This window comes from Electrona antarctica, assembly GCF_951216825.1.
Source record: "Electrona antarctica genome assembly, chromosome: 9".
NCBI classification, from domain to species: domain Eukaryota; kingdom Metazoa; phylum Chordata; class Actinopteri; order Myctophiformes; family Myctophidae; genus Electrona; species Electrona antarctica.
In genome coordinates, this window is record NC_136790.1 from 52,615,260 (window position 1) to 52,639,210 (window position 23,951).

The window sequence follows — 23,951 nt, forward strand, 5'->3', positions numbered from 1 at the left end:
GGTCGTCCACTCACAGTTAACAGCCTTTGTATTGAGTTTGTGCTTGAAATGTAATGTAATTCTGCAAACTATTAATAAATATTTCAATCAATCAATCAATCAATCAATCAATCAATCCCTTTGAGAGCACTGGGGCGCTGTGACACAAAGCAGCAACATTTCAAAAAACCACGGAGAAGAAGAAGTGACGCAGGAGGTGTTGTTTACGTTTTTCTGTGACGTCACTTCCGTAAGCTGACCGTCCGCAGCCAGAAGCTAAACGTTGGCACTTGGACTTGTGATCTGACAGACGGCGCTTCGCTTCCATTTGGTTTAATACGAAAACAGCAGAACAACACAAACAAAACCAACGCTTTTTCTCGGTCATGTGTGTTAACAGTGTGTGTACAGTAACAGTGACATTAGCCAGGGTTACATGACGCGTGCAGATAATCCAAACGTCTATAATTCACCCAAAAGTGTGGCGTAGTTTGTTCGCGTGTAGTTTCATAGATAGAGATACCTGTTAGCTAAAAGCTAACTAGCAGCACCGTGTTGTTGTTGTCGAGAGACACAAACAAACGACGCCGGGGGTTTTGGGCGACAATTAAGATATATTTGTCATAAATAACGTTATTTTTAGAGGCCTTTATCTTTAGCTAATAATCATGGCAACCAGGCGTCTGACCGACGCCTTCTTGTTAATGCGGAACAATGCCATCCAAAACCGGCAGATATTGGCCGAGCAAGTGAGTACATACGACCCTACCCGCCGCACTACTCTAATGAGTACACGTAGCAATGCTGCGGTGAGTTTGTCTGCCTTAAGTTTTTGAACCTCTTGTTTTGTGTGATTTTGATTTTTTTGATCGTGTTGTTATTTTGTAGCCAGTCACTTAGCTCTGGTCCATACTTAGCCCTAAATGCTTCTATGAATCATAGAAGCATTATGGCTATGGACCAGAGCATCACTTCATAGCTTAGATATAGCTCTGGTCCATAGCCTTCTACTGCTTCTACGATTCTGCCCTGCAGTAGAAGGATATGGACCAGAGCTAGCTTAGATAGATGGCTGTGTGTGCTGCTAGAATTGAAACCAACACACTAGCCTTGGATCAAGAGTCTAGCTGCCATGGATGGATCACAAGACCTGTCATCAGTGGTTCAGGCCAGGGCTTACAGCTCAAGACTAATCATAGATGTATTTAATCGAGTTTGACTGTCTTTAAGCAAATGTCAACATCTATCAAATACATAATCAGTGATGTAAATAGGTTTTCAATGTAATGAGTCCCGTCCCATTTTTTACAAATTATATGGTTATAATGTGGTTATATTTATGTAGAAAACAGAAGAAGAAATGATTATTATAACTAAAGCTAGCAAAATAAACTAGAATATGAACAGTACAGTAGTGCATCCTGTGGATGTAGAGGTCGTTGTTTTATTGAGTCCCTTAACTATAAACTGTGTTTTGGGATGCAAAATGCACCCTATTTTAATCTCTGTATATGATAAGTCTTGAGATCTAGCCTTCGATCAAGATGATCATATATGTATTTTATCTATGTCAAAATCGCTAAAAAATACATTACGATAATCTTGATCCAAGGCTAGTCTTTCTTGATCCAAGGCTATAGACCCGACCCGCCCCCTGTACAAGTCCATTAATTGAATGGACTTATGTTGGTGTGTGTGTGTGTGTGTGTGTGGCATGTTACTTTACTTTGACAATAATAGCCAGTCACTTCCTCAATTCTCACCTATCTTGTCTGATATAATTGGTCCTCTCTCCTCCTCATCATAAAGATGGCATCATTTCTGTTTACTCACTGTCTCAGAGGAGGGCTGTGGACATTTGAGAAACCTGCTGCCTAACAGTGATACCATCATCAGTAGGCACTAGGCATCCATCCATCTTCAACCGCTTATCCATAGTCGGGTCGCGGGCTCCACCAGGGAGCTCCATACTTCCCCCTCCAGAGCAACATTAGTGACGCCGAGCCCGTCATATTTTGGAGGTCTAATTCCTCCATCGCATCCTTGGTCTGCCTGGGGGTCTCCTGTGTATCGCGGACCTCTCTAGGAAGACGCTCGGCTCTAGACATGTTATTATTTTCTTAATACAAGATATACAGAACGTCTCGAGGAAGAGAAAGGCTGTAGTCTCTATTAGCTTGTTGGAATCTCCATCGATGATGTCATTGGTTGGCAGGTTTCTGAACTGTCCACAACCCACCAATGAGAAGACATAAGAAATGGATGGTGCGATATAATTTGTATGAGGACCAATTATATGAAAATGAGGTTGAAAACGGGTGACGCAGATCTACATTCTACAAAGCTTGTAGCACGGCACTGAGTGCCGCGCTACGAGCTTGTAGGTCTGTTTTTTTTGAAAAATCCTGAAAATGTGGCGCAAATCTTTGAATATTTATTCTTTCACAGTGAACGTTTTTAACTCAAATATTTGCTTCTGGGGGGGGGGGGGGGGGGGGTCCCCTGGAACAACATATTTTCAGATGGGGGTCCGTGGCCAATTACAGATAATTCTGTGGGTCCTTGACATGAAAATGGTTGAGCACCACTGACATAGAAACATAGTTTTTTAAGAAAACTGACATATTTTTGAATCAACCTCAGTCCAAATAGAGATCGTGTGTGCTAGAAAGTAGAAACCCTGATTTGTATTAATGGAGTGTTGGTGTGGCATGTTCATTTATGTTATCCATTTGTTTGTTTACCCCAAGAGCGTCGGAACGATTGATTTATTAAGTGAGAGTATTGGCAATAGGACGACAGGTTTTTAGAGAGAGTGAGAGAGTGATGACGAATCACTGAGCATATCAGTAATGGCGCAATTTCTCTGATGTATTTATTTGATAAATAAACCTCAATCATTTTAAAATGTATTTATAATGTTTGTGTGTTAGGAACTTCAGGAAGAGCATGCTTCGTTTCAACTGAAATGATAGTTGGCAGACGAGCCAAGTTTTGATATACGAGGTCGAGGTGACAGTCAGTGATGACCCCCCCAAATAAACTCAACTGGTATCTACAATTAGGCAAATGTGATGTGAACTGTGTAGATACAACTATGAGTTTACCAAAAAAATAGTGTGAATTTTTGCAGCCCTAAACTAACTAATACATTTCATTAAAGATTACCCAATGGTAGACGGGGTAGTCAGTGAAATGACTGTTATTGTATACAGAAAATCTTCCATATTAGCCTCACACTGCTGTCTCCATATTTCCAACAAACTACCACTATTGCCAGTAAACATCCAAATATAGCATAACTACGCCACAATCTTCCGTTTCAAATGAACGATCTCGGGCCGGCCCAATGCTCATCTTGTTTGGCTGTCAGGTGCCTCCGGTGGTTATACATCCACAGTCATAAAAACAAATTCACATAAAGTGAATTTATAATAGCTTGGCCTTAACCCATTCTGGGCGGGAACCCCTTTTGGTGTTAGCATTATGTTATGCTTTAGCTATTGAAAAATAGCAGATCTACAAGCTCATAGCGCGCCACCGAGTGGCGCGCTACGAGCTTGTAGGTCTGCTATTTTTGAAAAATGTAAGAACGACTAGAAACATGCACTTTAACTTTCATCTGCATAATCCCTCACTGTTAGGTTCCACGTGAAAATTATGTATGAACTAATGATTGCTGGCTGTGTGACATTGGTTAACCAAGGGCCTGCCCCCTGCACCATGTGTGTACTTAAGCCTTACTGCGTTGCCCCCTCGGGCTATGACCTGACGAAGATGTAATTGACACATCGAAACGTTGTCGCTTTTTACCTGCACCCTGTTACTATTAAAATAAGGGCCTAAATCGTCTGAGCTGCTCCAGTGCCTTCTTGTTCGCATAGAAACATAGCTTTAAAAAAAAAAAAAGGATGTAGAAGACATTTTTAGAATCTGATCTCAGGTCGAAATGGGTTAATCAGAATTCCCGGCCTGCCGTGCCAACAACACGCAGTACTTCCCTGGATACTTCCCATGTTCCCTAACGCTGTCACTCGCCACTAACCTGACTCCGCCAGATGGGGCAGCAGAGAGTACACTGGTTCCCCCCTCCTGCTCCCATCTGGGAACTCTCAGGCAGACTTGATGCCCGGCCACAAAACGGCCTGGCCAATCAGCAGCAGCTATCCCGCCTCTAGCTGCTGCTGATTGGCCAGGCCGTTTTGCCCCATCTGGCGGAGTCAGGTTAACTCGCCACCCTTTGCCCCAGTGACTTCTGTTTTCTCCCATTACATTAGAAGAGTTGTAATTTGATACACTCGCCAGGTGTTTATTATTTATTAACCAAAACCAAGTAACCAACCAAGCAATATCTTTTTTTTTTACAGTCTTAATGGCTGTACAGTGTACACAACCCTTTGTACTTCAGCCTTTGCACAGAACACGTATGAGCATCAGCAACTCAGGCTCTCATTCAAAGACTATTACTTTGAATGACAGAATTACTTTTCCCCCCATATATTTGCCTAAATAGTTTACTGTACGTCTGGACACTCTGTGTGATGCAAACCAAAACCTTGCCACCTGGGTCAAATGGACATTGATTGATGAAAGAGATTATTAGTCCATTATTGTATATACTGTGTGTGCATTGTATGCCATGCACTTTACTTTCACTGTAATTTGTGAGAAAGGGTTTTGAGTGAAAGAACAGGCTTCTAGATTAACCCATTTAGGCCTGAGTTAAAAACATTCACTTTGAAAGAATATATATTCAAAGATTTTGCGCCACATTTTTACGATTTTTCAAAAATAGCAGACCTCTATCTGCTATTTTTCAATAGCTAAAGTATAACATAATGTTTAAAACACCAAAAGGGGTTCCTGCCCAAAATGGGTTAACAGTCAAACACTAATAAAATATTTGAATACGATACTAGTGAATACGATGACAGAATTAATGCAAGGTTTGCTTTGCTATTATATACTTGTTGACATACTTTGTAGGTGAATTTTCTCCAGCCATCCACATAATATGGCGTGTCTAAATGGGCCCGTATGGGACTGGGTCCCGTCCATTTGTTCTCATTTTGCGCTCTCGAGAGTAAAAATATTGTTAAACATCTGCATTACTAAATTAATTTACAAGACATCTACACGATTAGAGAATGTAGAATAATTGTTATTTTTTTATAAATGTTTTCGTTATCTTTCCTAATGGTACCAACATCAATACAGCATGGAATTGTGGACAAAAATCTTATTCAACAACGACAATAAAATACTTTTGCGTCCGAGAGGCTAAATCTCATCAAATGGTGGTCAGTGGCTCAAAGGCTGAATAAATAATGGACCTTGATGTGAAAAAGTATGCAAGGGCGATGTGTGCAGACTTTTATCCACCTCAAACCTGGCATACCTTTTATATGTTTGAGTTTATTTTTTTATTTTAGTTTTGACAATTAGTTTTATTTAGAAGAAAATTATATATTGTACTTACATGGCTTATAATTCATAAAGAAAATGGCATGGCAAGACAAACCTTCCATTTACTGATTCTGATAATATTGTATTGACTTTACCTTTGAAACACTTCACTTCAGTCATGTGCCCATTTCATCGAATCCAAAACAATACTGCTATAGGTTCCCACTTTGTAGTTTCTTAAAACTATTCAAAACGTTTTATTATTTGTTTTCCCTTTGCTCTCCATCTTTAGCCGACACATTTAGTTTGTCTGTCTAGCCCTCCTGTGCTTATTTTAATTATTAGTTTGCTTAAGCTTGATGCTTTTTCTTACTTGCTTGGGGATATAAATGCTTTAGACTATTTTACTTACAATTAAAATAGTTGATATAGTGAAAATGATTACACAACTCTGTGTGTGTGTGTGTGTGTGTGTGTGTGTGTGTGTGTGTGTGTGTGTGTGTGTGTGTGTGTGTGTGTGTGTGTGTGTGTGTGTGTGTGTGTGTGTGTGTGTGTGTGTGTGTGTGTGTGTGTGTGTGTGTGTGTGTGTGTGTGTGCGCGCGCCTATATAGTTTCTTAAATGCATTTAAGTAATACTAATACTTATTGGTGAGATGAGAGTGCATGGAAGAATCGAGGGTATGCGCATGCATGAAGTCAATGGGAAATCGAGTGGCAAAGTGACTTGGCAAAGTGAGTTTAATGTCGTTTAATGCAATCAGATAGGACTTTTCTGTGTGGATGTATGGGCCATAGATATATATAAACTCTAGATGGCTCAAGGCGGAGTTTCTGACGTCGTTCACCCGGCAGCCATCTTACTTCGGGGCTACAGTACAGTATGTTCAATGGCAGCTCAAACAGAAACAGTCATAACTCGCTCAAATCTTGACGGATTTACAAACGGGTTGGTTTATTACAAACGTTGTCAACGTGGCTATGATTCACGACGCTTATCTGCTTAATTTTTTTTTTATATGAACGTCGTCTCTGACGTTTATAACAAACCAAATCGTTTGAAAATCGGTTGAAAATTGAGCAAGTTATGGTCATTTAAGAGTACATGCCCCATAGACACAATGTTATGTGGCCCGAGGTAAGATGGCCGCCACGTAACGACGTCGCTCTCCATTGGCCAACAGCGCGGGTGAGCTATCTAGAGTTTATATATATCTATGGTATGGGCTGTCGAGGCCAGAAAAGTAGTTTTTTTTTTGCCACTCAGTTTGCGTTCCCGCATAACTTCCGGGTATGATGATGATGTCACGACGTGCATACCCCTCTATACTGAAAGCAGATTGCTGTTTATTCTCTGGGACTCACTGTCTGTTCTTGTGTCTCTTTCTTTCTTTCTTCTCTCCTGGATGGGACTTCTACGGGTGTGTGCCAATCACACTAGGAGCTTGATGAGGTACGGTCCATTCTCCTTGTAGTAAATCATTCATTACAGTAAGCCTTCATGTGTATTGACTAGTAGTGACTACTTAAAGCCATTAAAGTTGCTATAAGCAAATATGTCAACATTATGTCAACGACTTTTGACAGCCAGCAATGGGTAGAACGCTCCCAATTTTTAAGTGGTGCAAACCACTTAAGTGAGTATGTGTGTGGGTGCCTGCCTGCCTGGCTGGCTGCCTGGGTATGAGCACGAAAACAGCATGGTTGTTTTTCACCACCTGTGCGCAACCTAACACACACACAAACACACACGCACATATTAACTATATATGGTGATTTCAGGTGTGCCAGTACAGTGACAGTACAGCACAGTAGAGGGACCCCCACACGGTAACTCTGTCATTTCTCAACCGTTTCGGACGCGGGGCGGCTTGCCGGAATCGGGCGTGTTTTTTTGTCTGACACATCTAGGGGCCGCAATTTCCATTCAAAGATTTTCCTAGAAGCTTTGTCATTGGTCAATTTGCCTGTCTGCTTCCTGATTGGTTAGTCATTGCAACCAGGTTTTCTTCGACCAATGACAAAGCTTCTAGGAACATCATTGAATGCAGATTGCGGCCCCTAGATGTGTCACAGAGAATTATTTTTGCGAGCGTTCTACCCATTGCTGGCTGTCTGAATACCAAAAAAATAAAAAGGTCATTAACATTTTTGACATATTATTGCTTATAGCAACTTAACCCATTTTGGGCGGGAACCCCTTTTGGTGTTTTAAACATTGTTATAATTTAGCTATTGAAAAATAGCAGATCTACAAGCTCATAACGCCCCACCGAGTGGCGCGCTACGAGCTTGTAGGTCTGCTATTTTTGAAAAATCGAAGAACGACTGACATAGAAACATAGCTTTTTCAGAAAACTGTCAGGATGTAGAAGACATTTTTAGAATCTGATCTCAGGTCAAAATGGGTTAAGACCTGAGGCTGATTCTACTAGACCAGTAGTTCTTTTAAGATGTTTCGCAAAAAAAAAAAAATCTAAAATGACACGGATGCTTTCCCGGTTTCAATGGCTTAACCCATTCAGGCCTGACCTCAAAATTAAAAACAATTCTTCTAAATCCTCCAGTTTTCTGAAATAAATATTTTTACGATTTTTCAAAAATAGCAGACCTACAAGCTCGTAGCGCGCCACTCGGTGGCGCGCTACGAGCTTGTAGATCTGCTATTTTTCAATAGCTAAATTACAACATAATGTTAAACACAAAGTGGTTCCCGCCCAAAATGGGTTAATGTAACCTGGCATCCCTATTTTGAGAATGTCATTATAGTTGAACATTTTCCAAAATTCTTCCAAATATTAATATTATTTTCCGGATTATTTTCCACATATAGCGAAAATAGATATTTATATATTATTAGAAAATAGTTCACTACATGTCGATGCCATGGTGTGTTGTGAGCTGAGCTTGTAGATGGAAAAAAAGGTCTTATTTAATAGCACCCACTGTTATAGTTGGGATAGGTTAATTTAACATACTGTATGTACAAATGTACAGTGAATATTAAACCAATAATAACTAGTGTCAACTTTTACATGTAGTAACTAGTAATATACAGTGTCTCTGAAATGACTACTTTTTAAACGATGTTTTTCCTTCTCTTCTTGAAGTTGGCTGATGACAGAATGGCTCTGGTGTCCGGGATCAGTCTGGATCCTGAAGCTGCCATTGGCGTCACCAAAAAACTGCCTCCCAAATGGGTAGACGGAGTGGACGAGGTGAGGATCTGATGTGAAACGGTCTGGTGTTTATTCATCACCAACGGCAGGTCCGTACAGAAGAGTCCTGCACCGGGTCGGATACCCCGTGGGTACCCCGTGGGTACCCGAGTTTGACGGGTGGGAACGGGCGGAAAATATACTTTTATAAGTTAACGGGTACGGGTACGGGCGCGACGCAACGAAACACAGTGGGTGACCTTTTTTAAATCAGCGGACCCGCACTTCACCATGTTATAAACAGCAGCTGAGCTGGGGGTTTTCCTCAACAGCGGAGACCAGTTAGATCCGTCACATGCCCAAGGAATCGTCAGTGATGTCACATCACTGCCGAGTCCTTCATAATGGCGTTCTGTTTCTGCTGCTGTGCTTCCCTGTGCTACTTCCTTGTTGCATAGCAGTGACATCACGGCCGAATCCTTGCTTCCTTATCGTAGCATTTCACGCGTGGAGTTTATTTTTTTGCCTGGTGATTTTCGTTCGCGCTGATGAAACACCAAGGGATTATAATGTCAACATTCAACACAAGATGTAAAGCTAACCCAGGTAATGTTGGCCTAATGCGTCACTCTGTAAGTGTAAATAAAGTAAAAAAGATTAGCCTGATGAGTGATGACCGTGTTTGAAACATCCTTGGATCAAGACGGTCGACTCATCAGGCTAATCCTTTTTTTTATCATCCTCTCCTTGTTGATATATTATGCCAATATGCCATTTAGGTCGAAATCATGATATAACTTTATGTTGTGATAATAAGCAGCAGTATCCTCAGTCAACTACATGTCTTCCGTTCCGTGTGCAGCGCACTGCCGCCACCACCACCACCACCACCACCACATGCGGTGTTGGATGAAATAAAGTCAATTATAGCTATCGGTGCCTGTGATACGAACGGGTAACGGGTCCAATTTTTGACGGGCGGGGCGGATTTGGTTTCGAGTTTTATATAAATCACTGGTAACGGGCGGGTTGCGGAACTGATGATTGACGGGCCGGGCGGGTGCGGGTTTCGAAAATTGGACCCGTGCAGGACTCTGGTGTACAGTATAGACTGCACTGCTGCAGCATACTTCTTGCAGAAACAAAGTTTTTTTTTAATTTTTTAAGATTTGTTTTTGGCTTTTCTGCCTTTATTGATGGTTTCAAGTGAAGACTGACAGGAAAGAGGTAGAGAGAGAGAAGGGGAGAGAAATTCAGCAAAGGTGGTCATGAACGGGACTCGAACACGCGACGCGCCGTCAGGCCAGAGCCTATATGTGGCATGCGCCTGGACCGCTAGGCCAGCAGGCGCCCTTGCAGAAACAAAGTTAGGCAGGTCAACAAGAACATAATAACATCAATGTGGAGCAAACGAACAAACGCAGTGCCTTGCCGAAGTACGGCACTTCTTGCACCACCATGATATTCTGAACTAGCCTAAACTCTTTAGACGACATTTGAAGCCTCCATATTGTTCTTAAATTAACGCCCTACTTGATAATACCACAGCGTCACACAATGGCATCAAAAGTAGCTCTGAATGCTCTGAAAGCTCTGAGCTTGTCTGACAGCTACTTTTGCCGTTTTCTAATGTGAATCCCGACAAGTAACCGCTTTGGACATATAGTTTACTATTTCCGTGTACGTGCTCTTGTGTCTCAGGTTAACTGAGTGAATAGCTTCAAAGTCTTATCTAGGGGGCTGTCAAATTGTTCACCTTCAGGATCTGTTAGTGGATAGGATAGTGGATGTGCTGCCATGCAGCCGAACTGACTGACGGGCCGTTGTCTTTTCAGATTCAGTATGAAATCACACGGGTCCGGCAGAAGATGAAGGACCTGGCGGGACTTCACGACAAGCACATGAATCGCCCCACGTTGGACGACAGCAGCGAGGAAGAACACGCCATAGAAATCACCACTCAGGAGATCACACAGGTATAGTGGTTTACAAGAGGCCGTATTATTAGCCGTTGAAATAATTGTAAACGTAAAGCTCCAACCCTTTATGTTTTATGTCCGTCATCTCCCTCTCCTGGCGTAGACAGGTAATTGCAAGCTGCAGAACACCTCCAACCACCGTTGCAGATAATGCTACTTGTATGCTAGTTGTTAAACTGTCATGGCCAAAATATATATTATTTTATTAAATAAGTCCTGGATTATAGCTTTAGTGCTAGGACGTACAGTAGGAAGCGTTTGAGTGAAATTAGCAGCTCTACAAGTGCGCAGTGCGTCGTTTCATCAGTGATTTTCACTACTTGTTACATTTTTGTATTCTTTTTATTTATGGCATTTCTTAAATTTGTTTGTTTTTATTATAACAAAAATCCTTTGAAATATATTATTTTACTTTTATTCAGTATTATTTTTTAAAATATTTGTTTTGGGGATTTCTGTGCCTTTATTGATAGTGACCGTAGACAGACAGAAAAGGGGGAGAGAGATGGGCAGTGACACGCCGGGAGTCGAACCCGCGGCACGCCGTCCGGCTGGCTTGGCAGCCTTAGGTGCCCAGACGGTTGAGCTAACCGTCCGGGCCTAGCATTCAGTATTCACCGATCTTAAAAATGTGCATTTTGAAAACCTCCTCCAGTATTCACCGATCTTAAAAATGTGCATTTTGAAAACCTCCTCCAGTATTCACCGATCTTAAAAATGTGCATTTTGAAAACCTCCTCCAGTATTCACCGATCTTAAAAATGTGCATTTTGAAAACCTCCTCCAGTATTCACCGATCTTAAAAATGTGCATTTTTGAAAACCACCTCCAGTATTCACCGATCTTAAAAATGTGCATTTTTGAAAACCACCTCCAGTATTCACCGATCTTAAAAATGTGCATTTTGAAAACCTCCTCCAGTATTCACCGATCTTAAAAATGTGCATTTTGAAAACCTCCTCCAGTATTCACCGATCCAAAAATGTGCATTTTGAAAACCTCCTCCAGTATTCACCGATCTAAAAAATTTGCATTTTTGAAAACCTCTCCTCCTGGTAGATGTTCCATCGATGTCAGCGGGCCGTGACGGGCCTGCAGGCCCGCTGCGGTCACTGCACCGAGCAGGAGGAGAGGCTTCTGAGGAACGTGGTGTCGTCTCTGGCCCAGAACCTGCAGGACCTGTCCACCAACTTTAGACACACACAGTCCGGCTACCTAAAACGTAAGGCTTCCTCTGGGCAAGTGAAGGACTAGATGAAATGTTATTTCCATTTTCCCCCTTTTTTTTTTTTTATGTTTTTTTTTTTGGCTTTCGCCTTTATTTTATATTTTTTATGGAGGGACAGACAGTAGGCTGACAGGAAATGGGGAGAGAGATGGGGGGGGGGAAGACATGCAGTAAAGGCCGTCGGGATCGGGAGTCGAACCCGCGGCACACTGCCAGACTGGATTACCAGCCAAGGTGCCTGGACCACTGAGCCATGGCCCAGGCCTCCATTTTCCCCTTTAACCCATTTTGGGGGGGAATCCCTTTTTGTGTTAGCATTATGTTATGCTTTAGCTATTGAAAAATAGCAGATCTACAAGCTCATAGCGCGCCACCGAGTGGCGCGCTACGAGCTTGTAGGTCTGCTATTTTTGAAAAATCGAAGAACCACTGACATAGAAACATAGGTTTTTCAGAAAACTGTCAGGATGTAGAAGACATTTTTAGAATCTGATCTCAGGTCAAAATGGGTTAACTCAAATCCACCACTACAATTCACTTCAGAAACCGGCATGGTCTTGCAACAATAATAATTCTGACATTGTTTTTAAGATAATAGTGAGTGATGATATAACCATGGCTTACTTATGGCTTCACCTAGTTTTAAAAGATAATTGACCAATCCTTTGTTACTAGGTCATATGTGACTGTGTGGGACTGCCATTGGATTTTTTTGAATTTTTGTTTTTTCATGTTTTATGAAAGCAGGGAATCATAGCTTCAAATTGACATATCGGTTGTTCAGTTTGAGCTTTTCTCTGGTGAAAAGCTGGAGTTTGCGCGATGGCAGGCTCTCAGTCAAATCTGGTTACATATGTATAACTTGTTATCTCATAACCTTTTCATTTTGAGTGCAAAATGTCCAACCAAAAATGCTATTATGTTTTGGTACTGTTAAGTGGTATAACTGGAATTATCAAATGATTGTAATGCACTCAGCAGAGGCAACCACCTGATGTGAAGAGGTTCTTGACCTCCCGTGCTATGCCGTAAAATAAACACACACCTAGTTGTGGATTTCAGTGTTCAGTGTTTGTTTTCCAGGTATGAAGAATCGCGAGGAGAGGTCAAAGCACTTTTTTGACTCGGGACCTCTCATGGAGGAGGATGAAGATTTAGCTCTGTATGACAGGGTGAGTAAGCACGTGAAAAATATTTGAAGATAAATATTAATAACCATAGCACCATCTTCTGGACCTCTCTATAGAGCGTCGCAGTCAGAGGAAAATGAACGGGGAATTCTTTTCCGGGTCTCTCAAGGGGGCGGGACTGCGACGCTCTATAAGGAGAAGACATTTAAAACTCGGAACACAAAGTTCGGAAACTAAAGTTTGGTCTATTATTTCTGCACTTTAATAATACCAATTGGTATTGTATTTTGTATAATTTGAATCGCTGATTAGTCACCTTTACAATGAGGTATAGCATGCAAGGATCATGAATTCGTGGAATGAGCAACACAGCTAAATGTGTGGGTAGCGCCCCCCACAAATGTGCCAAAATGGCAAAATGGTTGGTATTCAACCCTTGCTTTTATTTGAGTTGCTTAGTGGATTGGATGATTGCACTCTCCCACAGTAATAAAGAAAAAAACAACACATATTGGCCATTTTTACACTATCAATTTTACACTCGGTTATGGAACTCGGTAGCGTCTGGAAGATCCAAACGCAGCTGCAACAACTTGGCAGTTGACACCACCTCACCTCCTCATTCTGCTCACCAACCTAGACACATTTTGTTGTGGGATGGCATCCCATTGCCCGAGTTTATTTTAAATGACCAATAAACTTGAAACTTGAACTTGAAAAAAACAGGTTTTGTTGCAAGACGGTCAACTTGGTTCTGTTGGTCACTCTAGCACGTACAGCAGGCCCAAGCTGAAGTGTTGAATTGGTTTGAGGTTGGACTCACGGCAGGCCATTCCATCCTCTCCACTCCCAAATTCTGGAGGTACCCAGTGATGAGCCTGGGGCGAGGGTTGTCATCCTGGAGGATGGCGTTGGGTCCCAGATTTTGAAGATATGGGATAGCCACTTGCTCCAGAATCTCATCTGCACCGTTAATAATGTGACAGCCTACCATTGTTTGTTGTTACCCTATTTTAATGTATTAAATCACAAACTTTTGATTATTCTTTCACTCGCTGCTTTTAGGGCTTCACAGATGACCAGCTAATGATGGTGGAGCAGAACACAGTCCTGGTTGAAGAGCGAGAGAGGGAGATACGTCAAATAGTGCAGTCCATCTCAGACCTCAATGAGGTTTTTCGGGACTTGGCTACAATGGTAGTGGAACAGGTAATGTTATTGAGTCATTACGTCAATTACGGCACTGGCCATAAGCAGGTTAAGCACCTGATGGATCAGTCGGTACTGTTTTTTTCCCCCCTGAATTCAAATGATTCTTCTATGCCAAGGGTGGGCAACTTTGACGATGGAGAGGGCCACTATATTTCCACACTCACTCCCTAGGGCCATATATCACTGTCGTAGCAAAAATAGCCGATCTACAAGCTCAAAACGCGTCGCAGCGTGACGCGTTTTGAGCTTGTAGATCGGCAATTTTTGCTATATTCGAATTGAAATCTTGAATTTTTGCTATTTTTGAATTGGAATCCTGAAAATTAACATTTTTATGTAATTTCAAATGCCTTTAATTATACTTGTGTTGAGCAATGAGCTACTGATTTAGACTGAAGTAATTACAGTGAGTCATGTTTTGCATGTCGTAGAATTGTAAACAGCTGAAACCAATAATATATCAGTATTCTGACATTAACCTGAGGACTGCATTAAGTGAAGGTGGGGGCCGCATGTGGCCCCCGGGCCGCCAGTTGCCCAGCCCTGTTCTATGCATTGAGAAGGGGAGTATGTTTCATGACCCCTGGGTTTACATTATAGGTGCGTTTGGATATGTGCGCCGGCAGTTTGTATTGCTCATAGCGCTATATCCGATATGAATCCCACTTGGTTACCATAAGCTCTGACATTTTTTAAAGATTTGTGAACCGGAATATTGGACTTTTTCGCCTCGCTAGAAAACATTTTTGTATTTTTGTCAACACCATCAAGACACATTTCTAATACTGCTTTGCTTAACCCATTAAAAACCGGGAAAGCGTCTCTGTGACACTGTCATTTTAGATTTTTAACCTATTAACAATTACTTTAAACTTTGGCTATTCAAAAATAGAAAATATACATTCACAAGCTCATAAGCTTGTAGATCTGCTATTTTTGAAAAAGTAAATGCTGTACGTCAAGGCCACTTTGGAATAGAATCATTATATTACATTACTTGTATAATTAATTATGATTAAATATGAAGTATGCTCTTCCACTGTTTAACATGACTTTGTTCTCCTTTTAGGGCACCGTACTTGACAGAATTGACTTCAACGTGGAGCAGGCCTGTGTTAAAACAGACGAGGGCTTGAAACAGTTACAAAAGGTACTGTAAAGCTAGCGTCACATTTAGTTTTCAACGTTTAATTAATCCTTGACATGTGATTATGCTTTTATGTTTCCCCTGTTTATACTGTACAGATTATAAGGATGTACAGTACACAATACACAATTACACATGCCATTGTGGTTCTTGGGTTAGATTGAGATTTTTGACGTTTTTTTTATTAACAACTCATTCAGTGCCCAACCAAAGCCCATTATAATAAAAAAAAAGAAAGAAATTGAAATTCTATTGTGCATGTCATGTGAATGTCATCACCTGCACACCAGATTAGAGGAATTTTCAAAATATGTATTAAAAAGAAAAACAAAACAAAAATAATATTGTATATTTATATATATATTTATATATATATATATATTTTTATATTTTTTTCAAAAAGGCGTCACGTGGCAACGAGGGCGTCACGGGAAAGGCGCCCGAAGGCGTCCCGTGGCATGGAATGAGTTAATTTCGAATTGCGTGTTTCAGCAACCTTTGACTGGGAACATAACTTTATCTACCTTTTTAAACCAAAATATCTCATAAAAAGAACCGTTTCTGGTAACATTAAGGCTAGAAATAAGCCATGCAGTTGCTCAACATTGATACATTCAAATTATTTTCTCATTTACAGTATCTAGTTTAAACGTGTGTTTATGGTAGAGTGCAGCACAATATATTATATATGGTATAAACGGTGGAAATGCAGTATTTTCAATACAGTGTTTGACTTTTTGTGTTTTCTTTTTGCTATTTTTCCTTGCAGGCTGAACAGTACCAGAAGAAAAACAGAAAGATGCTGGTCATTTTGATCCTGTTTGTCATAGTCATTGTTCTAATAATTATTCTTTTTGGAACAAAGTTTTAATTCCTCATTCCTCCGGCTTTTGCTGTGTGTGTGTGTGTGTGTGTGTGTGTGTGTGTGTGTGTGTTTGATGTGCATCTGCGTGAACTCGGACGAGGGTCTCTGCTGTAGTCAAAACAGTACTGACTGCCTTTCATAGAACTCACCATGTGAAAGAACTCCACATAACTTGTCCCCGGCTGGACTGCACTGGACGTTATGTGGATGACCTTAACCCATTCTGGACATGAGGTCCATTAAAAAAAAAAAGGCTTCTAAATCCTAACATTTTTCTGAAAAACCCATATGTTTCTATGTCGGTGGTCCTCAACCTTTTTCATGTCAAGGACCCCCAGAATTATCTCTATTGGGCCACGGACCCCCCATCTCAAAATATGTAGTTTCAGGGACCCCCCCCCCCCCCCCAGAAGCCAATATTTTAGTTAAAAAAGTTCGCTCTGAAATATATATTCAAAGATTTGCGCCACATTTTCACGACTTTTCAAAAAATAGCAGACCTACAAGCTCGTAGCGCGCCACTCGGTGGCGCGCTATGAGCTTGTAGATCTGCTATTTTTCAATAGCTAAAGTACAGCATAATGCTTAGTTAAAACACCAAAAGGGGTTCCCGTCCAGAATGGGTTAATAAAAGTAAGGCTGTTCCAGTTCGAGCCTGGTCTGCTGCCTCATGTGACTTGACCGCAATCCATCAGACATACTAGTGACTGACTTATTAATTAATGACTCCAACAATGTTCGAAGGGGGTCTTGCCTCGCCAGAAGATTCACAGAGATGTCCGTGCTTACCGTATCGGTAGGCGGACATCTCTCTTTGACATCTACATCTTAATGTAGGGGCTAAAACTAACTGGGCAGAAATACGGTAGTTCAGAAATGTAAAAAATTACAAACTGCATTGCAGAACCAATGCAAAGACTTGAATGCGGTGCCTTCACACATTGGGACGGTGATATTTGCATTCAAAGCAGTAGGCATAGTAGTACAGGAAATCTATGGAAAATACAGGATCAACCTCTAACTAATTGCAAAAAAACGAACTCAACTGATTTTGCATCTTCAATATATCCTGAATAACAGAAATAAAGTTGCCTGGAATTGTCTGAGGGGAAAGTTGGCCATAGCAACTTGCCCAAATGTGCTGACATCATCACATTTGGTTTGGTTGCTTTGGCCAAATTTAGCCCAATGATTTATGTTTTATGCATGGAATGGATTCAGCATCATGAAAACCCCCTAGTTTGATATGTCACATGCTACTTAAAGTATAAGGAAATTTAGAAAATATTGCCTTATAATAGGATGTCAATGGTGGCCATACTGTACAGGCCATTTTCAACACTTTCCCCTCAGACAATTCCAGGCAACATTTTTTCTGTTATTCAGGATATATTGAAGATGCAAAATCAGTTGAGTTTGTTATTTAGTTAGAGGTCAAATTACATTATTACTGGACTATAGGTTTGTCTGCTTCTCACAGATGTTCTAGCCCAAATATTGAATTTAGATTTCACCAGATAATAGATATATATATATATATATATATATATATATATATATATATATATATATATATATGGGTACGCAGAGGTCTCTGATCATCTGGCTACGCAAGACTAATGTCGAAGGACCGCTGTCTCATGGAGACACGCTGCATTACTCTCTTATGATGATACTATTGTTTAAACATGAGCATTTTTTTTTGCTTGGTTTCTGAGCATGAATGAACTGTGATATTTCTCATGTGGAAAAATGTCAGTCGAAGAAGATCATTGCAAGCATAATGTTTGTGGGGGAAAAAAGTTGTGACAATTGTTTGTAAATGAGAATCATTCACATCTTTTATTTATTCTACAAATGCATTCCAATATATTATATACATTTGTTCTGCTTTCATATTTCCTCGTAAGAAAGGAAGCTTTTTATTTTTTCTGGAAAACTGAAGCCATTAGGTTGTGAATTCAATACCCCAACAAAAACATTCATTTTGACTAACGGCTGCCTATTTGTTTCATTCTAATATTCATGCCATTATTATTATTAACACTATTTTAACACTTGACTATTTTTGTTCTCTGGACCGCCCATATAATTTGCTACCTTTTTAAACTCTTTTGCAGTTTGCACATATTGAAGGCTGATGGCGTTTTGTTTTTCGTGGATGTGATACTACTGTTTCCTGTAAAAATAGAAAATATTTATTTTTTAATGACTTCAAATAATTAAGAGGTCAAAGTATTTTGCCTTTTGGGGCATAATTCTGAAATATCGAGTAAAATATGTCTAGTCTAAATTTGAGTTCTTTTTTTGTCCGACCTAGAACATGTTGCAATGCAATTACAATCCCTTACGGTTAATGCGTTACAAATGACAAACACACATTTTTGACATATCTACTCAAGTGCACACTGTATCCATTTGTTCCATTGTCATTGATGTGAAGTTATGTGTGGAAAAAAACGGTCCTGTGGTACTGTACTGAAGGCTTTCTTTGATTTCCAAACAAACGTTGAAATAACAGTTTTTTTTAAATAAACTGGGAAAATTGTGTTTTTTTTTTGTCTTTTGAACTGCAAAAAGCATTCCCGCCATTCTTATTTATTTAATAACTTTTAGTTGAAGGGGAAGTATAAAAACTAAAAAGTAGTACTTCAAAATGTCTATATATATTTGTGTCTGTCTAGCACTAGAATCAATGTAATATACAAATTAATGTTAATATTTCTATATATTTGAATAGTTCTATACCACTGTTTCCCAAAGTGGGGTCCGGGGACCCCCAGGGGTCCTTAAGGGAGTACTAGGGGGTCCCCAGCTAAATGATAGTTTGGAACCAAATGGACCCTTATGGGTCTAAGGGTGCACTCACACGGTTCATGCAATTCTCTGTGCTCGTTGGGTGTTGTGTCATGGCCGCCCAGCGGCCCAATGCATTTCCAATGGAGGTCACATGGTTTGACCCAACATTGTGTTGTGTGAGGGGGAGGGGCGCAGTCGTCCGCCCCTCCCCCTCACACAACACAATGTTGGGTCAAACCATGTGACCTCCATTGGAAATGCATTGGGCCGCTGGGCGGCCATGACACAACACCCAACGAGCACAGAGAATTGCATGAAAGGTGTGAGCTCAGCCTAACTCAGAGCGTGTACAAATGGAACCCAACGGACCCGTACACTCTCAGAGTTAAATTACATTGATTTTACAATATAAATTGGGATCTCAGAGATAGAAATGCAATTAAATGGGGGTCCGTAGACTAATGCATGTCAAACTGGGGGTCCTTGAAATAAAAATGGTTAAGAATCACTAATGTCTTATGGGGGTCCCTGGCATATGTTTTCAAATGGGGGTCTGTGGGCTAATGAGTGTAATTTTGGGGGTCCTTGACATGCAACAGTTTGGGAACAGGTACACAAACACACACACACACGGGTACTAACAAAGCCAGTTGTTGGAGTGGTTTGCACCACTCAAAAAAAAACATTCAAATGTTTTGTAAGTTGGAGATCTAATTAATAAATATTATATTAGCTGCTGAAGCTCTCCATTGTCCCCAGTAAAGATGCAATGCTGCCATCTAGTGTCCAGAACGAATACTGTCGAGACCTGCTTTGACCCTACTAAAGTATATATAACGCAATTTAGTTAATCTGTTAACTAGTACTAAACCAGACCCATTGAGTCTAATAAACCTTAGATAGACTTAAGTGGAATTAATGTGTTGCCTGAGAGAGATTCTCAATGCTGGATGTCCTTTTAGGGCAGTGGGTCGTCTGGGGTCTCGGGACCACCAACAGCAGTATTTGAAGGGTTTCCAGGGTTTCCATTAGTCTAATCTTATTTTTGAATGAATTATATATATTCTTTATGTTTTCAACATATATTTAAAACAATCCCTTAGTACATGATTGATTGATTGAAGTAACAGTTTGCAGAATTACAGTACATTTTAAGCACGTAACTCAATGCAAAAACTGTTAGGCCTAACTGAGTGGACGACCCAATAAAGCATTACGCATTACACATGTATACATGTCAAAGTAATATTAATAATGACAATAATAAACAAAATCAACATAATATTACATATATAACAAAACAAAAACAGACAAACAGAGCACTGCCATATTGTGCACTTCTTTCACCTTATATATTCATATGTTTGACCTTTGTTTTCACCTATCCTTTTAGGTAGTCTGTGAAGGGAGTCCATATTTGTATGAATGTCTTGTTGTGAGATCTGATTCTCTCCATCTGCATGGTTACAGTCATTAAGCCACTTCATGAAGCGTAGTCTAATCTTGAAGAATTAAAAAAGAATGAAGATGAACCCAAATCTGGCACAAACGTGTCTCTCTCTCTCTGTGTGTGTGTGTGTGTGTAATGGATATTACATTGTTAGGCTATGCGAGTAAAATAAACGATGGCTTTTGACAAAACATTTTTTTATTTGGCATGTTCAGTCATTGCAGATATACAAAATAATCTTTCATTTTCATGAGGCTATTATTTAGCCTTATTTTCTTTTCTACAAAAATGAAACAAATACTAGATGCTGAAGTGCATGTATAGGAAAATATTACATGTACTGCATGCATTTCCCAGTAGAATGAAAACATAAAATAATTCCCGGAATTATTTGGAACCTGGTCTGGAAACTCCAAAAAACAGTGATAGTAGATTTACACTAACATTTTGTGTTATTTTTCAATATAATCACTCAATGATTCTTTGGAATGCTCTTTAAAACCATATCTAAATAATTTATCAACATTTCTGTGGTTTGCATGGGGGGGGGGGGGGGGGGGGGGGGGTGACACTACACATGTGACATTTCAGGCCTTAACTAATTTGAATTATTATTACATACAGTACAAGTCAAAGCCGTTTTAACTCTGTTGCACTTGAACCTGAAACAAATCTGTACCACAAACCTATTGGCAGAGTAAGAATCACGGAGTTTAATTTATCCAATGTTCACATAACATCACGTAAAATAGCAAAATAAATATATATTATATTCTACCACAACAGTGGTAAATATGTTAATGTATCCATGGGGTGTATATATTCTAAGTATACAGCAGGATGTATACCACCAGCATTTCTTTCTGTTTTGGGGGTGGCTTATTGGTAATTCATCGCATGACAGTCAGTGTCACATGCCGAAAATAGCAGACGTACAAGCTCACAAGTGCGTAGCACCTGCCACGCACATGTGAGCTTGTAGGTCTGCTATTTTCAGCACGAAATGCCGCCATGCGACGAAGCATAAATTAGGCATAACAAACAAGGAGTCCCATATGGCAGTGGTTCCCAAACTTTTTCATGTCAAGGACCCCCAAATTGACACTAATTAGCCCATGGACCCCCATTTGAAAAGATATACCAGGGACCCCCATAAGAGAAGATGTATACGGCTCTAGCAGTGATTCTCAACCCGTTTAATTTCAAGGACCTCCCCAGTTTGACATGCATTATGGCATTTCTATCTCTGAGACCCCAATTTATATTGTAAAATCAATGTTATTTTTAACGGGTCCATTTGGTTCCATTTGTACACTCTCAGAGTTACAGACCCATAAGGGTCCATTTGATTCCTAACTATCATTTGCTGGGGACTGGGGACCCCCTGGAGCTCCCTCAGGTACCCCTGGGGGTTCCCGGACCCCACTTTGGGAACCACATCCATATGGTTCTGCAGTGCAACACACTAAGGCCTCACTCAGACCTTTAAAACATTGATGCATGCTTGTTGTATGAATGTTGTGAGTGTCATGGCCGCCCCAATGCATTTCCAATGGAAGTCACATGGTTTGTAGTCCACATTTTGGACTACAAGCTGTTGTATGGCTTTCGGCTGTGTTTCGACTGCGCCCCTCCCCCTCATACAACACAAATGTTGTGTCAAACCATGTGACTCCCATTGGAAATGCATTGGGGCAAGCTGTGTCAAACCCTTTGAATACAACAAGCATACAGCAATCTGTTGCGACCGTGTGAGTCAGGCCTAACACCCCACTCTCACTCAGCCTACAGTACTATGTATCCATGCTGTCGGGCAGAAACCTCCCATCTCCATAATTCAAAAAATGTTGTGTTTTGTTTTCGTAAATTAATTATGCCCTCGTTGATCCTACTGCCTACAGCGTCACACAAAGTATCAAAAGTATAGCAGCTTGAAACCTTTTTGAGCCTGTCTATCTGCTACCTTTTCCGGCTTTTAATTTAACCCATTCTGGGCGCCGGGAACCCCTTCTGGTGTTTCTAGCATTATCTTTACTTTAGCTCTTGAAAAATAGCAGATCTACAAGCTCATAGCGCGGCACCGAGTGCCGCGCTACGAGCTTGTAGATCTGCTATTTTTGAAAAATCGTAAAAATGCTTCTGAGGGGTTCCTGGAACAACATATTTTCAGATGGGGGGGTGGTCGGTGGCAAATTACATATAATCTTTCGGGTCCTTGACATGAAATATTGAGCACCACTGATACAGAAACATAGGTATTTCAGAAAACTGTCAGAATTTAGAAGACAGTTTTGGCTTCCCCACCCGACAGAGACGACAGTCTGTGGCTGAGCTGGTTTGTAGTATACGTACTATACGAATGTTCACCACACTGACCTAGTGACCTAAATCCTAGAGCTTTCTATAACAAAAGGACAATGGCCCAAACATAAAGTTCTGTACTGGGGGAAGGAAGGGGGAGAAACTGAACAAAATGTGGTCAGGACTGAGTCTCACACATGCATACTATTTAATTAGTACGCACTGCTCTCCAGACTGGCATATACAGTATGGCTGATTGCCACAATCCAGAGTTCACGTTCGTCCTGCAGAGTCTTCCACTCTCATAAACATATTTGTTTATATGAAAATAGCAGTGTGCAGTGTGCACCAGGAGCATTATTTGACTAGTACTGTAGCTGCCTCTTGTACATACTCTGGTCTGAACATAATCTGATTCAAATATCCTCTCCTCCTCACCTTGCCATGCATTCTAAGACATGCAGGAGTGCTTAGAAGCATTAACATTAATCTTTGTCTTATTTACCTTTTCGTTGATTTAAAAAAAAAGTTGAACAACAAAGAATAGTAGCCTAAACCAGAAGCCGCAGCCTGGTACTGAAGAAGCACCAGGCGAATTCCTCTTGAACCAAATGTATAATTGGATACGATTGAAAATGCAGTTAGTGACAAATGTATACAATCTATCACCACGTATATTTCCGTGAGTAGCCTAGTCTTCTCTTCAACTACACACATTAAACCCATTTTGGGCGGGAACCCCTTTTGGTGTTAGCATTAGGTTATGCTTTAGCTATTGAAAAATAGCAGATCTACAAGCTCATAGCGCGCCACCGAGTGGCGCGCTACGAGCTTGTAGGTCTGCTATTTTTGGAAAATCATGAAAATGTGGTGCAAATCTTGAATATATATTCTTTCAGGGTGAACGTTTGTAACTCAAATCTTTGCTTCTGGGGCGGTCCCTGGAACTACATATTTTCAGATGGGGGTCAGTGGCCAATTACATATAGTTTCTGGGGTCCTTGACATGAAATATTGAGAACCACTGACAGAAACATACTGTAGGTATTTCAGAAAACTGTCAGGATTTAGAAGACATTTCTTAAATTTCAGGTCAAAATGGGTTAAATACAAAGCAGTTTTGACCCAAATTCTGAAATATTTTTCCATGATTGTATGCAAAGAGATTGTTTACCATAAATGACTTCCTTGGTAATCTCTAGTCTCAAGACAGACTAATCTGTCACCAACTCCAGTTACAACAACGTGGAATGAAAACAAAGACGCACCACCGGAAGAGGAGGGCTGAAGGAGAGTGAAC

The 23,951-nt window shown here is 40.5% G+C and overlaps 1 protein-coding gene across 1 annotated transcript; it reads left to right on the plus strand.

The window, feature by feature from the left end:
* Positions 1 to 249: 249 nt before the first annotated feature.
* Positions 250 to 18,394, plus strand: stx16 (syntaxin 16). Its single transcript, XM_079511269.1, has 9 exons — positions 250 to 788; positions 6,824 to 6,835; positions 8,493 to 8,600; positions 10,376 to 10,516; positions 11,579 to 11,741; positions 12,831 to 12,919; positions 13,943 to 14,086; positions 15,159 to 15,239; positions 16,006 to 18,394. Exons 1-9 carry the CDS (start codon positions 648 to 650, stop codon positions 16,105 to 16,107), a joined length of 981 nt encoding a protein of 326 aa, XP_079367395.1. The 5' UTR covers positions 250 to 647; the 3' UTR covers positions 16,108 to 18,394.
* Positions 18,395 to 23,951: the final 5,557 nt, after the last annotated feature.